At 44.6% G+C, this 17,267-nt stretch overlaps 1 protein-coding gene across 1 annotated transcript in view; it reads right to left on the bottom strand.

The window, feature by feature from the left end:
- Twsg1 (twisted gastrulation BMP signaling modulator 1) overlaps positions 1-17,267 on the bottom strand; it is a 34,307-nt gene that overhangs the window by 12,865 nt on the left and 4,175 nt on the right. Inside the window, exon 3 of the mRNA XM_021185710.2 lies at positions 5,793-5,892. Coding sequence (XP_021041369.1) covers positions 5,793-5,892 — 100 coding nt within the window. The remainder of the gene's footprint in view (positions 1-5,792; positions 5,893-17,267) is intronic.

Raw genomic sequence — 17,267 nt, forward strand, 5'->3', positions numbered from 1 at the left:
CTCCCCTTTCCCCTCCCCTCCCCTCCCCTGCTCTCCTCTCTCTCTCTCTCTCTCTGTTGGTTTTAATGAGAATGGCTTTTGTAGACTCATGTGCTTGAATGTTTGACCTATAGGGAGTGGCACTATTAAGAGGTGTGGCCTTGTTGGAGGAAGTGTGTCACTCTGAGGTGGGTGCAGAGGTCTTAGTTGCTTAAGCTCTACCTCGTGTCACTTTCACTTCTGTTGCCAGTGGTGGATAAAGATGTAGAACCCTCCTTCTCCAGCACCCATGTTTGTCAGCATGCCACCAAGTCTCCTGCCATAATAATGGACTAAACCTCTACAACTGTAAGCCAGCCCTAATTAAATGGCTTTTTAAAATAAAAGTTACTGTGTTATGGTGTCTCTTCACAGCAATAGAAACCCTAAGAAAGACAGGAAGGATTAGGAGCTGTGGCCTTGTTGGAGGAGATGTCACTGGGGGTGGGCTTTGAGGGTCACAACTCTCATACCACTACCACTTCATGCTCTGCCTCCTATTCATGGATAATACTAAGCCTCAAAAACCCAGAAAGACGCTGAGCTGCCTATTAACATATCAAAATGGACACTTGATTGGTCTCCCAGCATCCCTTAGGACCTGTGGCTCCTCCCAGAGGCTGGGCTTCCGCTTTCCCTCCCCCAACCTGGTCTTATATAACTCAGCCATTTTGGCTATGCTGGCCTCCTGGCCTGGGCCACCTCTCTTGGTTGGCTGGGCCACCTCTTCCTCTCCCTCAAGTCTCTCCTCTCACGGTCTAGTTTAGTCAGCTGGCCATGTTCAGCCTGGACCCTTCCCTCTGCCTGCGTCCTCCCTTCTATCTACAGTAAGAAATCATCTCCACACTTTGGGAGTAGTCGTGCTCGCCTCTTATTTTATGTTTTCATTCATCTGGTGCCAAAGCCACAGAATGGGCATAACTGGGGCTCCCTTCTAAGTGACTAGGCCTCTCCACCCAGGCTTCCGACCTGACTCTCCTGCGGTGTGTGGACATGTGTCTCTGCTGGTCCCATCAGACTTGTCTCTAATTCTAGAGTCCACTTCTCTGCTGCTTCTTCCCCTCACCAGCTCTTAACCAAACATCTTTCCTTGCCTACTTGGGAAGTCTCCTCTCTGTGGCCTCCTGGAGTCTGCCACACCTTCTAAGCCTCTCACCAAGAGGGAATCTCCCTGCTATGTACTCTAGGGCCCCGACCACACGGGCAACTCTATTTCCTAAGCCTGCAGCATCTCTGTGCCTTCATGGTCTAGAAGATACTGGATCCCTTCCTTAGGTGGAGTTCCTGTGGGTTCCTTCCTGTCCTTAATGGCTGCGCTGCTCTTGACTCTCAGCTCTCTCTTAGGGCTTACTGGAACCTTCTCTATGGCATGGAGTTCGTTTCGAGGCCCTTTCTCCTTTTCTCCTTAGACTTAATTTCCTCCACAGACTCAGATTTTTATTAGTCTTACTGCAAACAACTCTGTCCCAGTACACAGCTCAATGGCAAATGTACACTTGAGTTCTGAATTCTCAAAGACTGTAACAACTTCTGCTACCACACAAGTAAATGATCCCAAAGTCTCTTCTCTCTAAGGTTTTCCAAGTTTTCATTCTTAAAAATCTTTTATCTCTACAATAAAATGGAAACTTAAGGGCTCTTTGTAAAGTTGGTTGGATGGTGTTTTGCTGGAGCAAACACGTGAAGGAACATTTGGCTGAAGCAGACACAGGAGAGAGGATGTTCTGCTAAAGCAAGCACATGAAAGGACACATGATGAAGGATTCTTTGCTAACAACACACATGTATTGGTCTGCCTAATATTGCGTAGTTGAGCACATTTGTTGGAACTCCATAGATTGAAATGGACCAAAAAACTTCTGATGGTCCACTGCAGTTTCTTGCCGCTTCCACGGACTCCGGCTGACTGGATGCACGCACTGAGACAAGACTGGTATTGAGCAAAACCCCCACGCTGAGGCAAGACACATGGAGGACACATGATGTTTGGAGGCATACATAAATAGAACTCCACAGAGTGATGGAGGCAGAGCTTGGCCTGCTGGTATAGCTAGCCGTGCAACGCTTGTGGGTCTCACATCTTCGCTGATGTTCGCTTCCCTGAGAAAGGCACAGCCAAGAACTTCTGGTGACCCTTTGTGTCCCTCCTGTTGACATGTATGGAGGCAGAGGCCTGGCTGTCTATTAGGTTGTGCCATTGTTGTTGCTATCCCGACTCTACTGAACTGGACTACTAGTGTATCAGAGAAGTGTCTGCAAGTGGACCCAGCTGCTGCTGCTAATCCGTGAACTGAACTGCAGATTTTCAGACAACACAGGCGGGAGTTGCTCCAAAGAACCTTTGTAAACAGGCCCACCTCCCCTGTATCTTTTTTTTCCCACTATCTCTGGTGGGTGGTGGGCTAACATAACAGGGAGGTTAAAGCATTTAAGAACCATCATTAAAAATAAGGTTTGAGCCGGGCGTGGTGGCGCATGCCTTTAATCCCAGCACTTGGGAGGCAGAGGCAGGCGTATTTCTGAGTTCGAGGCCAGCCTGGTCTACAGAGTGAGTTCCAGGATAGCCAGAGCTACACAGAGAAACCCTGTCTCGAAAAACTAAAAAAAAAAAAAAAAAAAAAAAAAAGGTTTGAAAAAACTAAAGTTATACTATGATTTCTCTACACTCTGCTCTCAAGAAATCTTTTAAGACTATTGTGTAAACAGTCTTTATCTCAGGATTTGAAAATTCAATGGGTATAGTAAAAAAAATTCTGTAAAATCTGTAGCAAAATTTGGCTTAAACCTTTTAACAAAAAGGCTTATACTTAAAAACCTATTTATAGGTAATTTTAATTTGCTACAACATAACTATATATGTGATATAACTTTTGTTTAGGATATATTGTAAATGTAACTTGGTGTCTTAAGGTTTTACTGCTATGAACAGACACCATGATCAAGGCAAGTCTTATAAAGGACAACATTTAATTGGGGCTGGCTTACAGGTTTAGAGGTTCAGTCCATTATCATCAAGGTGGGAACATGGCAGAATCCAGGCAGGCATGGTACAGGAGGAGGTGAGAGTTCTGCATCTTCATGTGAAGGCTGCTGGTGGAAGACTAACTTACAGGCAGCTAGGGTGAGGGTCTTAAAGGCCACACTCACAGTAACACTTCTACTCCAACAGGGCCACAGCTTCTAATAGTGCCACTGCCTGGGCTGAGCACGTACAAACCGTAACACTTGGATTCAACTCTTGTTTAAACTGAGTCATATAAAAAGTTCTGATATTCTATAATGATGCACTATAAAGGGATAAAGTTCCCAGTCTCTATTAACTAAATTTATAGTTTAAAGTTTTAGTTTGGTTCTAAAGGATCTTCAATTAAATCTTTAACTCAAAATTGTAAGGCTTAAACTTAACAGGGATAAAGCTGTAAAGTCCTAATCTCATAAAAGCTTGTAAACTGTTAGATAATTAAGACATGTAAGTTAATGGTCAGTTAGCTTACTGACCTCATAAAGGATTCATGCTCTTTAATGCTCTCAGAGCTATGCTTACAGCTATGTGTCATGGTTTAAATATGCTTGGCCTAGGGACTGGCACCATTAGGAGGTTTGGCCTTGCTGGAGAAAGTGTGTCACTGTGAGGGTGGGCAATGAGACCTTCCTCCTAAGCACGTGGGAACCAGTCTTGGTCATGGTGTCTGTTCACAGCAGTAAAACCCTACCTAAGACACCATGCTAAGTACAATTGTAATTCATTCACAATGACGAGTTTTATTTAGCCTCCTGTATGTGTTTTCAAGTTAAGCCATGAAAAAAAGTTACTTGTTTTAAGAAGTAACTAAAAACAAGTAAAGTTTCTTTAACTCTGGTATACTTAATAGATTATGTTCCTCAAACTCTTCAGAGATCTGGTGGAGATAGCATTTAAAATGTTTAATGAAAAAGCTTCTATACTAGACAGAAATGCCAGCTCCTAGCAGCAGCAGCAACTCTAAGGTCTCCAAAGAAGACAGACGGGGGTGCCGAGGACTCCACCGGGATTGTGGAAAGGCTAAGCACTTGGGAAAACTGCCCATGCTTGACTGGCCGCCAGGGCTCAGCCCTGAGGGTTGACTGCCTTCCATCTTCTGCCTGGTCAGAGTGAGCTAGTTTCCCTAAATCCTCTTCTACATGAAAACCTCTCAGACACTCTGGGCCTGGCAGCCGAAGGCCAGAGCTGCTCTGTGCTGCAGCTAAAGATTTAATGCTGCCTTGTTTGATAGCCAAAGAAGGACCACTGCTCCCCAGAGAAGCCATTCAGACCATGGGTGCCTAGGGTAACTGCCCAGGTAGCATTACATGTCTGGCACTTTAAAAAAGGTCATTTGGATTATAGCACCTGCTAAGGGTCAGCCGCAGAGCTCTAAGGATGTTGGTGGCTAGGCTCAAGTAGCTTTGTCAACAGCAGCAGTCACACCAGCAACTTCCCCAAGGCTATAGCTGCCCTCTTAGGTCACTGAATCAGGTCTCAGGACTCATTTTCCTAGAGCTACTAGGTCTCCTGCTGAGAAAGGCTGACACAATTTACCCTGCTGGCAGACCTCACTCCAAAGGAGATAGTCACTAAATGAGTTTAAAAAGTGTTTCAGATTTCATTCTCTCTCTGCCATTGTTAGACTTTGAGAGTTCAGGGTTTTAACACTAATCAATGGAGTTCTGATAAGCTATTAATCTAGCCCTGGTAGTCTCAGAAACCTGGGACAAATGGCTAACTGAGGTACCTATTAACATATCAAGACAGATGCTGGCCAGGTCTCCCAGCATCCCTCAGTACCCGTGACTCCTCCCAGAACTCCTCACCTTACCCTAACCCTCTTCCTCCCAGGGGCTGATCTTCCTGCAATCTTCAGGGAAAGAATGTGTTGGACTGTATGATGGAAAAAAGCAGGGTCTCTGAGTGGATATCAGAGAGAGGGAAGTTAGTGCTGGGGAAGGGTCAGTGGGTCATAGGGTCTGGACTCCATTCCCAGCACCACAGGGCAGCTCACAACTGTCTCCAACTGCAGGGATCCAGCAGCCCCTTCTGGCCTCCACGGGCCTTGCACCCAATGTGCAACAACATACACACAGGCACCCATACACATAAAGCAAAAATAAATGTTAGAAACATCAAGAGGAAAGGAGAAAGCAGTCCTCTCTCTCCCCTCCCCTCCCACCTTGTCCCCTTTGGTAGTGTAGTCTCACTAGGGCCTCACACATGGCCGATATGTGCTCTACCACCGATATGTGCTCTACCACTGAGAGCCCTTAGTCATGCTTTTTTTCTTTCTTTTTCTTGTTTTGTTAATTTAATTATTTGTTTCATTTTGAGTCAGGTAGGCATTGAACTCATTCTGTGAGCACATGCATGCCTAGAATTTGTGATCCTCTTGCCTCAGTCTCCTGAATAGCTGGGATTACAGGCCTCTACCACCCAGCCTGGCGGCTGAGAAACTCTTATTGCAGGGAGTTGGGAAGAAAGACAAAATATGTACGAAGGCACGTATACCTGAGGCAGAAGACAAAGGCTGTGTTCTAACTGGAGTCCTCTCAGAGGATGTACCTCACCTGTGAAAAGTGTGGGGACAGCTTCAACCTAAAAGGAAGGGCAGCCACAGGACTGCAAAGGTCTATAAGGGAACCTGACAGAAGGTAACAACAGTGTGTGTGTGTGTGTGTGTGTGTGTGTGTCCAGCCCCAACCTGCATCATTTAGTCAAGGATTTGATCTGTGACTTAGAAGCTGGCCCTGGCCTGCGGACTCACCGACACAGTCGCAGCACTCGTCCCACAGGGCCCCGAGGCACAGCATGCACTCCTTACAGCAGGGGCAGTTCCCTTCTCCAGGCCGGCACTGGCAGAGCTCCTAAGAACAGGACAGATTTTAAAGCCAAACCCAAACAACTGTAACCAAAACTCGGAGCAAAAAATAACCGCAGCATTTTCATTTATAAACATTCATTCCTGATAGACTTTGTATTCAGCAACATCATTTCCAGGAACATAACTACCATCAGTGGTTGAGAGCAGAGAGCACTGGCTAGTCCAGAGGACCAAGATAGGTCCCCAGCATCCACTGGGCAAGCAGCTCACATCCATCTGCAACTCCAGTTAAAGGGGATCTGGCACGCTCTTCTGACCTACACACACACTCACACACACACTCACACAAACATTCATAGACACAACACACAGTACACATACATACATGCACACATACAGGTAAACTATAACCATAAACATTTTTTTTCCAAAACAAAACACCCATATCTTTTTTAAATTGTTAGTTTGGATTCTACTGGAATTATATAACCCCTCCCCACCACCCAGAGGCTGATCTAAGTGAATTACAATTCAATTTCAAGGCCAGCCTGGCTACATAGCAAGACTTTGTCTAAAACAAATAGAAATACATCCAATAGCAAGGGCCAGTGATGTCACTTCATAAGTAAAGCACTTACCCAGCATAGCAAGGTCTTGGGTTCACTGGCCAACACTCCAAACCCAAAATTACTATGTGAGGGCTAATGGTACAGACAACCCAATAGTGGTGTGTTTGCCCAGGTCATGCAAGGTGTGACATTCTATCTGTGGCCCCACATTCACAATTTCATTTATTAATCTATGATACACTGAAGCACTGTGCTTTCATAATTATTTACAGGCATGGTAACAAGTATTTTCCCTCTTTGCAATGAAACTCCACGACCACTCCCATTATGGCGCAGAGACTTTACGGTGAAGAGACCTGGGCAAGGTAGGTGGACAAGAAGCAGCCTCCATGTGATGCAGTGAATGAGAAAAGTCAGGATAACAGAATGGACAACTCCAAACAAACAAAGTCGGAAAGCACTATAAATAAAGGGGACGAGAGTGGACAGCTGAGGACCAACTCTGAGGAAAGGAGTCACAGCCCTGTCATGGCCTTCCGATAAGGAAGGGACCCAGAAGTCAGCCCTCCTGATAAAAAGACTACGGACTCAATCCAAGGACAAGCCTCCACTTGGGGGTTTTTGTGAGACCAAGACTCCTCTACCCAATATGTTAGCACTCAAGAGGAGAGCCGGCCAGTCTCTCGCTCTCCAAGCCTTAGGAACTGTAGCCAGAACCAGCTTGAGAGTGTTGCAGACTGAGCTATCCCAAGACCAGTCAAGTCAGGAAGCCAAGGGTCAACCTGCCCTAAGGGTGACCAGCAGCTACAGGAAGCAGCTGCAGATGACAAGGGCCAGCAGGCACCTGAGGAGTGCAGGTGGCAGGGCTGGGCACTGGAGGATACTCTAGTAAGCTGTCCTCTGGCTTCACACAGGCAGTGTGTGTGTGTGTGTGTGTGTGTGTGTGTGTGTGTATGTGTGTGTGTATGTGTGAAGGTGCACGTGTGCATGTTGAGTCCTGAAGTGACTTCAAGTGTCTTCCTCAATTGCTTTCCATGTATATAGATGGAGGCAGAATCTCTTGCCAGGTCTTGGTCTCTGCTAGCTTGACTAGGCAGCCTGCTCCGGCATCCACCTCCTGTGAAGTGGGGCTGTGGGCAGGCCACCGCACCACTGGGGATCGGAACAGCTTAGAGGGTAAGGGTTTAGTTCACTGCTCTGTTGTCCCACGCCTCTGATCCATGTCTAACAAAATAATGATTTATATAATACCCTGATAGAAAACTGCAGAGATCTCTGCAGCAATCCTTAGTGCCCTAGGTTTCTTCTCCACCTCTCCCTCACTGTGTAACGTCCTTGCTGTTGACAGGCCTGACTGTGCACGGCTGCCCTGACCCTGCAGTCCTCCTTAGCCTCCTGAGAGCCACGATTACAGGTGTGTACCACGATGCCTTGTTCTTTAAAACTGACGTCAAAAACCTTCTTAGCTTTCCCCTCTACTTTGGAAAAACATAAATGTATTTGTAAACCCTCCACTTCTCAAACAGAAAAAAATGACAGAGGTAAAATGTGACATTTTCTTTGAACTGGGTTATTTATATATTTTACCAGCCTCACTATGAATAAACTTCAGTGCTGCTTAGTCAAATGGAACATGTGATCAAACCAAACACAACATTCACAGAAGTCTGAAACAGAAAGTGACTCAAAGCTTCCAATTCCTTTCTGTGGCCACATTCCCCAGTTTTGCCGTCGGTTCTGTTTACACACGGCTGCTCTCTGTCCAGCTCACTGCCTCCTACCTCCCGGAGCTCCCATCAGGGTGGATGAGTCTCGTTTTTTCAAATGAAGATATAAAATCCACAGGACATTCAGTCGGTAAGTGGCTAGGATCTGACTCTGGTTTGAATTGGACATTACTGAGAGACAAAGCATAACCATGCCTAGCATTTCAAGACCTGGTTGTTATTCTCTCTTAGAGAAAAACCAAGCAATCCTCACATGAAGCCCTGTAGGCTGTTTAAGCTCTCACTGCTGATGCCGGGGCCGAGCCACTGCTCGTGAAGGTATACCAGGACTGGCTGAACGCTCAGCCGAGACTCTAACCCAGCACTCAATTCTCTCACTGCTTCAGCCGGTTACTGGTAACATCATCTGTTGTCCGACTCCTTCACGTGCAGATGACCCCAAGTTCACAGTGACACCAGTACACCAGTTCTGACTTCTGACTCTAGGCCTTAGCCTCACACATCAGAGCAGGAAACTCAATGTTTGTTCCCTGTGTGAAGGATTCCAGTAGGTGTTCTTAAATTTTGATGACCACATTGTTCAATAACTTTATAATGGAAAAAAAGAAAATTCGTACTAAATGGAAAAACTAAACATTATGGGTTATCCTCATAACTTCAGAAACCAGCAGGAGGGTTTAGTGAAATATGCACACTTCTTAAAAAGTTTAAATGAAAGGAAACTAAGGTAAAATCTGAGTGTAACTATTTAATTTTTAAAATTAATTATGTGTCTACACATGTGCATGGGCACACGTGGAGTGGTGTGCGTGTACATGTCATGGGACAAGCACCGTAATCAAACTCATGTCATGTCACGTCATGTCATAGCTAACACCTTGCTTAGCCATTCTCCAGCTCAACTCTCATCATTTAATATATACCACGTGAGAGAGGGCAGGTATGGGCGACAGACTCACAGTGCATGGTTTTAGTAATAAGACATTCTGGCAAGTACAAACTATAAAACGGAAATGGAGCCAGGCTTGAGAGCAGGCATCTTTAATCCCAGCACTCAGGAAGGAAGACCCAGGAGGATCAAGAATTAAAGACTAGCCTTTGCAACACAGCAAACTAAAGACCAGCCCAAGCCATATTAATCCTTCCTTAAAAAACAAAACGCAGAGTCAAACTAAAAAGCAGGAAAAGGGGTGGGCGGGAGAAAACCAATACAGAAGATGTTTGAGAGAGAAGACTTTGGTGCAAACCAAAAATCTAACTGTGTAGCAACAGGTCAGAGTAAAGGAAGGAGAGATTCCTGTAGGACCTCGCTGTGCTAAGGAAAGCAGCCGTTACTTGCTGTCTGTGATGGTCTGAATGAAAATGGTCCCCACAGGCTCACAGGGACAGGCTCAGCGGGAGTAGCATTATTTGAAAGATTGTTGGAGTGGTTGTGGCCTTGATGGAGGAAATGTGTTCCTGGGGGTCAGGTGTGAGCTAGCAGCTACTGCTACAGGCCATGCCTGGCTCCCCGCAGCCATGTTCCCTGCCATGATGGTCACAGACTCATCCTCGGAAACTGTAAGCCAGCCCCAATGAAATGCTTTCTTTTAAAAGTGGCCTTGGTCACGGTGCCTCCTCACAACACCACCACACTGACTAAGATACTATGTATGCCCAACACCTGAGAAAGGCGGAAGCTACGTAAGGAAGAGGGTTTCCTTTTGGCTCTCAGTCCACCACGAGAGGGTGCATGGTGACAGGCAGCTCTGAGGCAGCAGGAGCACATGGCTACACCTTACCTTCCATATCCCAGTGGGCAAGGAGCAGAGGATGGAATGGCACCCTGGCTTCCTCCTTTCATTCTGTCTGGGCCCCAGGCTACTGGGAGATGTGCTACCAACCTCCATGGTGGGCCCCTCTTCAGCCAATCCTCTCTGGGAATGCCTCAAAGATATGCCCACAGCATGTCTCCTAGTAGGTAATTCTAACTAAACCCAGCCAAGATGACCATGATGGTAACCATCACAGGTAGCCATCATACTACTTAAGCTGATTATCTGGGGTGTTCCGTCACAGTGAGGGAAAGCTAGCAGACCATGGCAGACAGATGGTTGATCCAAATTGTTAGATTTATTTTTATTGATCTGAATTTCAAGTGTTATTTAAAGTTTGTTATTTTAAATTACATGTTATTCATTCATTCATCATTCAGTGTGTGTGTGTGTATACTGCCCCACATCATGTAAGTGGAGGTCAGAGGACAACCTGTAGGCGTTGCTTCTCTTCTCCCCTGTGGGTCTCAGGTGTTGAACTCAGGTTACCAGGCTGGGCAGCGGGTGTTTTTACGCCATCAACTACCTTACCAACTCTAAATCTTATTTTTTATAAAAGCAGCAAAGCAGTAAAAATCCAGTCAAAAGCAGCATCCAATATTACAGCTCCCCACCTCAAACAGGGCGGCTGCACATATGCACCAAGACAACCATTGGCTTGGTGACATTTAAAGCAAGATTTCTTCCCAGTCAAAGCACAAAAATAAATATTTACACAGGGACCACCCTTGTGCACAGCAGCTGGAATGACCGCACTGCCCTGACTGCCTGCCACCACCCTGGTAAAACATTTACATGACCAACAGACCGTGGTCTCCGTGACCTTCCAGGGAAACGTTGTTGTTTTTAGTTATTTCATGAGTGCTCTGACTAAACATAAGCAAATGCTCTCACATCCTCATGGTATGTCATTTCAGCACTGCAGATGTTGTTCAAGTCAAACTAACAAAGGAAAATCTAAGGTTCCTAATGAACATCCTGTTATGAACTATGGCATTACTTTTTTTGACCGCTGGGAATCGAACCCAGAGCTTTTCACAATAGGGAAGTTCTCTGTCACATTACCAGACCATATCTCTGAATAATCATCATCATCATTAGTGGATGGGTATTTTGCCTGTATGTACCTCACCAAGGTAAGAGCGCATCCGGTCTCTAGAACTGGTATTACAGATGTGATCTGCCATGTGGGTGCTAGAAATCAAACCCAGCTCCTCTTGAATTAGAGAGGAAAGCTATGATGGCCACCTACAATGGCAACACACCTTGTACTCTGCAGCCCGCAGACCGTGGCTCTGTAATGAAATGTGTGTGTGCGTGTGTGTGTGTGTGTGTGTGTGTGTGTCTGTGCGCGCGCGCACTACCCCACATCATGTATGTGGTTCAGTGGGCTGCGCAGAAGAGCCAAGCTGTGGCCATGTTTTCCCTGTGCACTGGGATCAGCTACTTGCAGACTGTCTTGGCGGGAGAGCTGAAGGGAGAGAGCTTGGCAGTTAAGGGCTGGAAATCAAGTTCTTCCGACGACCTGGGTTTCGCTCCTAGACCTATCTGATAGCTCACAACCTTCTTTAACTCTAATCCCAGGGCATCTGACTCCCTTCTCAGGCCTCTGTGGGCACCAGAAATGCATGTGGAGCACAGACACACATGCAGGCAAAGCACCTATACACAGAAAAGTAAGTTCTTAAAAACTGAATGATTAGTATACAAAGGCTACAAATGCAGTTAAAAGAAATGCAAGAAAATCTAAAGATAAGTTATGCAATTTCATGAATTAAAAATCAATATTGCAAAATGTCATCATTTCACAAATTGATCTACAAATTTAATATACCTCTGAAAGTAGGCGTGAATGACCCCAAAGCCACAGTCTTTGAAAGAAATAATTCATAAACTCAACTCCGCTGAAATATGAAACTTCTGCTCTACAGAAGCTACTCCAACCATAAATGGCAAACCAGACTAAGAGAAAATACATGTGAACACCTACCTGAGAATGACTGCTACCCAAGACATAAGAACAACTCAAACTCAATAATAAAACAACTGGATTAAAAGCCAGGCATGGTGGCACATGCCTTAAATCCCAGCACTCAGGAGGCAGAGGAGGTGGATGGCTGAGTTCAAGGCAGCCTGATTAACATAGCAAGCTTCAGTATAGCCAGATTACACAGAGAAACCTTGTTAAAAAGCAACCCACAAGACCTAATTAAACCAACCAAACAACCAAACAACTGAACTGAATAAGGAACAAAAGTTCTTAAGACATTTCTAAAGGTTACAAAAAATATGGTTACAAAAAAATGTAAAAGATGTTCCACATTGGTGTGTGTGTGTGTGTGTGTGTGTGTGCGCACATGCATATGTGTTTTCAGTGCTGGGGAACCCAAGGCCTCACATCATGCTAGACATGTGTACTTTTGCTAAGCTGTACGCCCAGCCCAGGGAGTTGCAAATGATGACAATCATGAAATTCTACCTCAAACCTATTCAAACAGTGACTACCTAAGACAGATGCTGGACAGCAGCGAGAACTCTCACTTAACACTGCTGGGAACATATAGCCACACCATAGGACATTGATAACAATAAAAAGAAGTAAGAATGGTGGCTATGATGGCTAGTCTTGGTTGTCAACTTGACTATATCTGGAATTAACTAAAACTCGAGAGGCTGGGTACACCTTTAAGAGATTTTTCTTAATTAAATAATGTTTAGTGGGAAGATCCACTTGTGTGTGTGGGGGAGATGGGGTAGGCAGGAGTTGTATATGTGGATGTTGTAGAAATTATTTAATCCTAACTCAGAGTTTGTTTGTTTGTTTGTTTGTTTTTTTAAAGATTTATTTATTTATTATATGTAAGTACACTGTAGCTGTCTTCAGACACTCCAGAAGAGGGCGCCAGATCTCNTTACNGATGGTTGTNAGCCACCATGTGGTTGCTGGGATTTGAACTCTGGACCTTCGGAAGAGCAGTTGGGTGCTCTTACCCACTGAGCCATCTCACCAGCCCCTGTTTGTTTGTTTTTAAAAGATTTATTTATTTATTATATGTAAGTACACTGTAGCTGTCTTCAGATACCAGAAGAGGGAGTCAGGTCTTGTTACAGATGGTTTTGAGCCACCATGTGGTCGCTGGGATTTGAACTCAGGACCTTCGGAAGAGCAGTCAGTGCTCTTAACTACTGAGCCATGTCTCCAGCCCCCGGAATATCCACTTTTAATTCAGACCTTTTGAGGAGGGAAAAACCCACCTTTAATCTGGTCACACCTGCTGGCAGCCTGGATAACGTACATGGAAGAAGGAGGCTTGCTCTCTACCTGTTTCCTCTCACTCTCACTGGCAAGTCACTCCTTCACTGGCACTAGAGCCAACTTCAAGATTCTGAGGCACACTAAAGACCTCACGGACTGAACAAGTCCTGGATTCTTGCACCTTCCATTGGTAGACAGCAATTATTGGACTAGCCAGACCAAAGCCTAGACTCCATCCTAATAAGTCCCCTTTCCACAGATAAATAGATACATAGACAGACTGGCCAGCAGATAGAGATAGACCGATTCATTCTATCAGTCCTGCTCCTCCAGGCAACCCTGACTAATACAGTAGCCATGAACAACCGTGGCAGGAACACTGCTGAATGAAAGAAGACACACTTATCAGGATTCCAACTCTACAGCACTCTGGCAATGGTCAAAAGATAGAGATAATCAAAAGAAGAAGTGGTTGTTACAAGGCTGGAGAGAGGTAGGGAGGCATGACTATATTGAGAGTACAGGGAGATTTAAGGCAATCAAACTACCCTCAAACGAGCACCATCATAAACGCACAGTATGCATGCATCTGTTAAAACCCACAGAAAAACTACATGAACAACCTTAAACAATGTGTTTTAGTTAATAACACAGGGTATGAATATTGGTTCATCTGTAGTAGAAAGTGTAGCACAGTGAAGAAAGGTAACAATAGGCAGAAACTGCTGAATGTGGTGGTACACGTCTGTAATCCCAGGTATTTACTAGGTTGAGGCAGGAGGACTCCAAAGTCAAGACCAGCATTGGTAAAATAGCAAGACTGTCATAACAAGAAAAAAAAAACCCATTGAAAATGAATAAAGCTAGACAAAGAAGTATAAGGAAACTCTGTACCCATTTTTTTCTAAAGACCAAAAACATTTCTAAAAAAATGAAGCCTACTGTGTTAAATCAATTCCTAGCAAGTTTTATTACAGAAAATAACAAGATGGCCCAAAAATTCATATGCAAATGCAAGGGACCCGGAATCAGGAACAAGGTCTTAAAAGAGCGAAATGAGACTACACTACAAAGCTACAACAACCAAGGCCATGCACATGCCCAGAATGGAGTCCCTTCAAAGGAGTCACAAGGGGTTCAAGTGTCTAGACTCCACTGTTTACCTTTCAAATGTCAGGGCAAGGATGCTGGGGGGGGGGTGCAGAACCACATGGCCCCGACAGGACATACACTTGCACTCCTGGTTCCCAGTTGGAGCACTTAGAATTACTAGATGTGCTATTATTGAAGGAGGCGTGGCACTGAGGCTGGAGCTTTCAAAAGCCCAGGGTAGGCCCAGCTGCACTCTTTCTCTCTGCCTGCTGCCTGTGGATCAGGATGGAAAGCTCTCGGCTACAGCTACAGCACCATGCCTGCCTGCCTGCCTGCTGCCTTGTTCCCAGCCACGACAACCATAGACTCACCCTTCCTCCTGTCAGCAAGTCCCAAATAAATGCTTTCTAAAGGTTGCCTTTCTCATGGTGTCTCTTCACAGCAACAGAAGACGACGACAGATGTTATACTAAAAGTTCCATGAATGCTGGGCGTGGTGGCGCACTGGGAGGCAGAGGCAGGTGGATTTCTGAGTTCGAGGCCAACCTGGTCTACAAAGTGAGTTCCAGGAAAGCCAGGGCTATACAGAGAAACCCTGTCTCAAAAAACCAAAACCAAACCAAACCAAAACAAAACAACAACAACAAATCACAAAAAAAAAGTTCCAAAAATAACTAAACAGTTACTCATGGGGAATAAGAAATAAACTGGCAATTCTCATAGGTAATAGTGACATGGCTTAAAACTTAAATTCTATACCCAGACAATCTGTCATCCAGGCATACAATCAGAAAAAGTCCACTTTCAGGAATACAGGCCCCAGAAAGTTCCCTCCCATGGTCAATCTGAGGACTCAAAGGCACATTACAAAACTGAGGGAATACATTTTTTAAAATGATCTAAGAAATACTGACTAGCTCGGCGATGCTTCTGTTTATCAGTTCTGGGAACCGAGTCTGGAATCTTGGCTTCTTAAAACAAAACAAAACAACCACAGAAGCATTATAAGAATGTGTTTTTGCGTTGATCCCAGGTGTGGGGCCTCCTGCCCCAGCAGCAGCAGGTTCCGACTCTGACACTGCTAGAGCCCTAAGAGGCGGGGTGGGGGGCGGGGGGGGGGNGTTGGTTATTTAGGGACGTTGTTTGTGGTTTGTTAGTAGCTGTGGTCACAAAAGGAAAGTAATGAAGAATCAGGGATCTCTTTTTCTCTCCTGTCTAGTGTTTGGAAGTGAAACTGGGGGTGGTGGGGTGGGAAAATGAAGAATCCCCCAAAGGCAGACTACAAGTGGTACCTAACATGGGGGCCCCGATAAGGAAAACATGGGAAATTTGATTTCAACTGCTACTGAGAAAACTGCTGGCAACAGAGGAGTGGACTTTCCAGAATTCCCAAAAATGTCACTACAACTTCCTTTAGTGACTTTTAGCTATATTAACTAAGTAAAAAGCGGTTGTTAATTATTTCATCCTTTCATATTCATTCATTCATTCATTCATTCATTCATTCATTCATTTATGGTTTTTCAAGGCAGGGTTTCTCTGTGTAGCTTTGGCTGTCCTGGAACTCACTCTGTAGACCAGTGATTGGCCTGCCTCTGTTTCCCAAGTGCAGGGATTAAAGGAATATACCACCACCATCTGGCTCTCGTTTTCATTTTTTAAACTAGGGTCTTTTATAGCCGAGGCTAGCCTCCAACTTGCTCTAGGATCATGTGGCCCTATCATTGATGGCTACATTTAATGTCAAAGAAGCAGAGGAAATAGGTTTTCTTGCTATATGAACACTGCAGTTAGTATTATAGTACATTTTATTATATTGTACAGGATCTTATTGTGTGGTTTGGCTGACCTGAAACTCATTATGTATACCAGAGTAACCTGAAAGCTGTAGAACAAAAAGAAGAAATCACACCCAAAAGGAGTAGAAAATAATCAATCTCAGGGCTAAAATCAATCAAAGAAAAACAAAACCCAAAGAATCAATGAAACAAAGGTTTCTTATTGTTATTGTTTTTGTTGTTACTTGAGAAAATCAGTGAGATTGACCAACATTTATCTAAATTAACTAAAAGGCAGACAGTACCTGAACCGACAAAATTAGAAATGAAAAGGGAGACAGAACAACAAACACTGAGGAAACCCACAGACACAAAAAGATAAACTCACACTCCACCAAATCAGAAAATCTAAAAGAAATGGGTCATTTTCTTGATAGGTACCACTTACCAAAGTTAAATCAAGATCAGATAAACAATTTAAACAGGGCTATAATCCCTAGTGAAGCAGAGGCAGTCATCGAAAGTCTCTCAACAACAATAACAACAACAACAACAACAGAAGCCCAGGGCATGATGGTTTTAGCACAGAATTCTATCAGACTTTCTAAGAAGAACTAATGTCAATACTCCTCAAACTATTACGCAAAATACAAACAGAAGAATTTGGAACAAAATCTAGATGTCCCTCAATAGATGAATGGATAAAGAAAATGTGATGCATTTATACAATGGAGTATTATTTAGCTTGTTAAAAATATGAAATTCACAGGTAATTGGAACTAGAAAATATCATCCTGAGAGAAGTAACCTAAACATATAATCAGTGCCTGGCTCAGCCGCCAACAGCGTAGTTTCCGCCCACAACAGACGAGAACAAACACAGAGACGTACAGCCAAACCATGTGCAGAGTGAGAGACCTTGGACCACTCTACCCTAACTGTGTGACTCCATCAAATCCCTCCCTCAGGGCTCAGGGAACCCTGTGGAAGGCAAAGTAGAAAGAGTCTAAGAGTCAGAGGGAATGGAGGACACCAAGGACACAAGGTCCCCTAAATACACACACACACACANACACACACACACACACACAGGCATAATAAAGTTAAATTTTTGTTTTGTTTCATTTTATTTTGTTTTGTTTTCAAGGCAGGGTTTCTCTGTGTAGCCCTGGCTGTCCTGGA

This window comes from Mus caroli, chromosome 17 (assembly GCF_900094665.2).
Source record: "Mus caroli chromosome 17, CAROLI_EIJ_v1.1, whole genome shotgun sequence".
Classification (NCBI taxonomy): domain Eukaryota; kingdom Metazoa; phylum Chordata; class Mammalia; order Rodentia; family Muridae; genus Mus; species Mus caroli.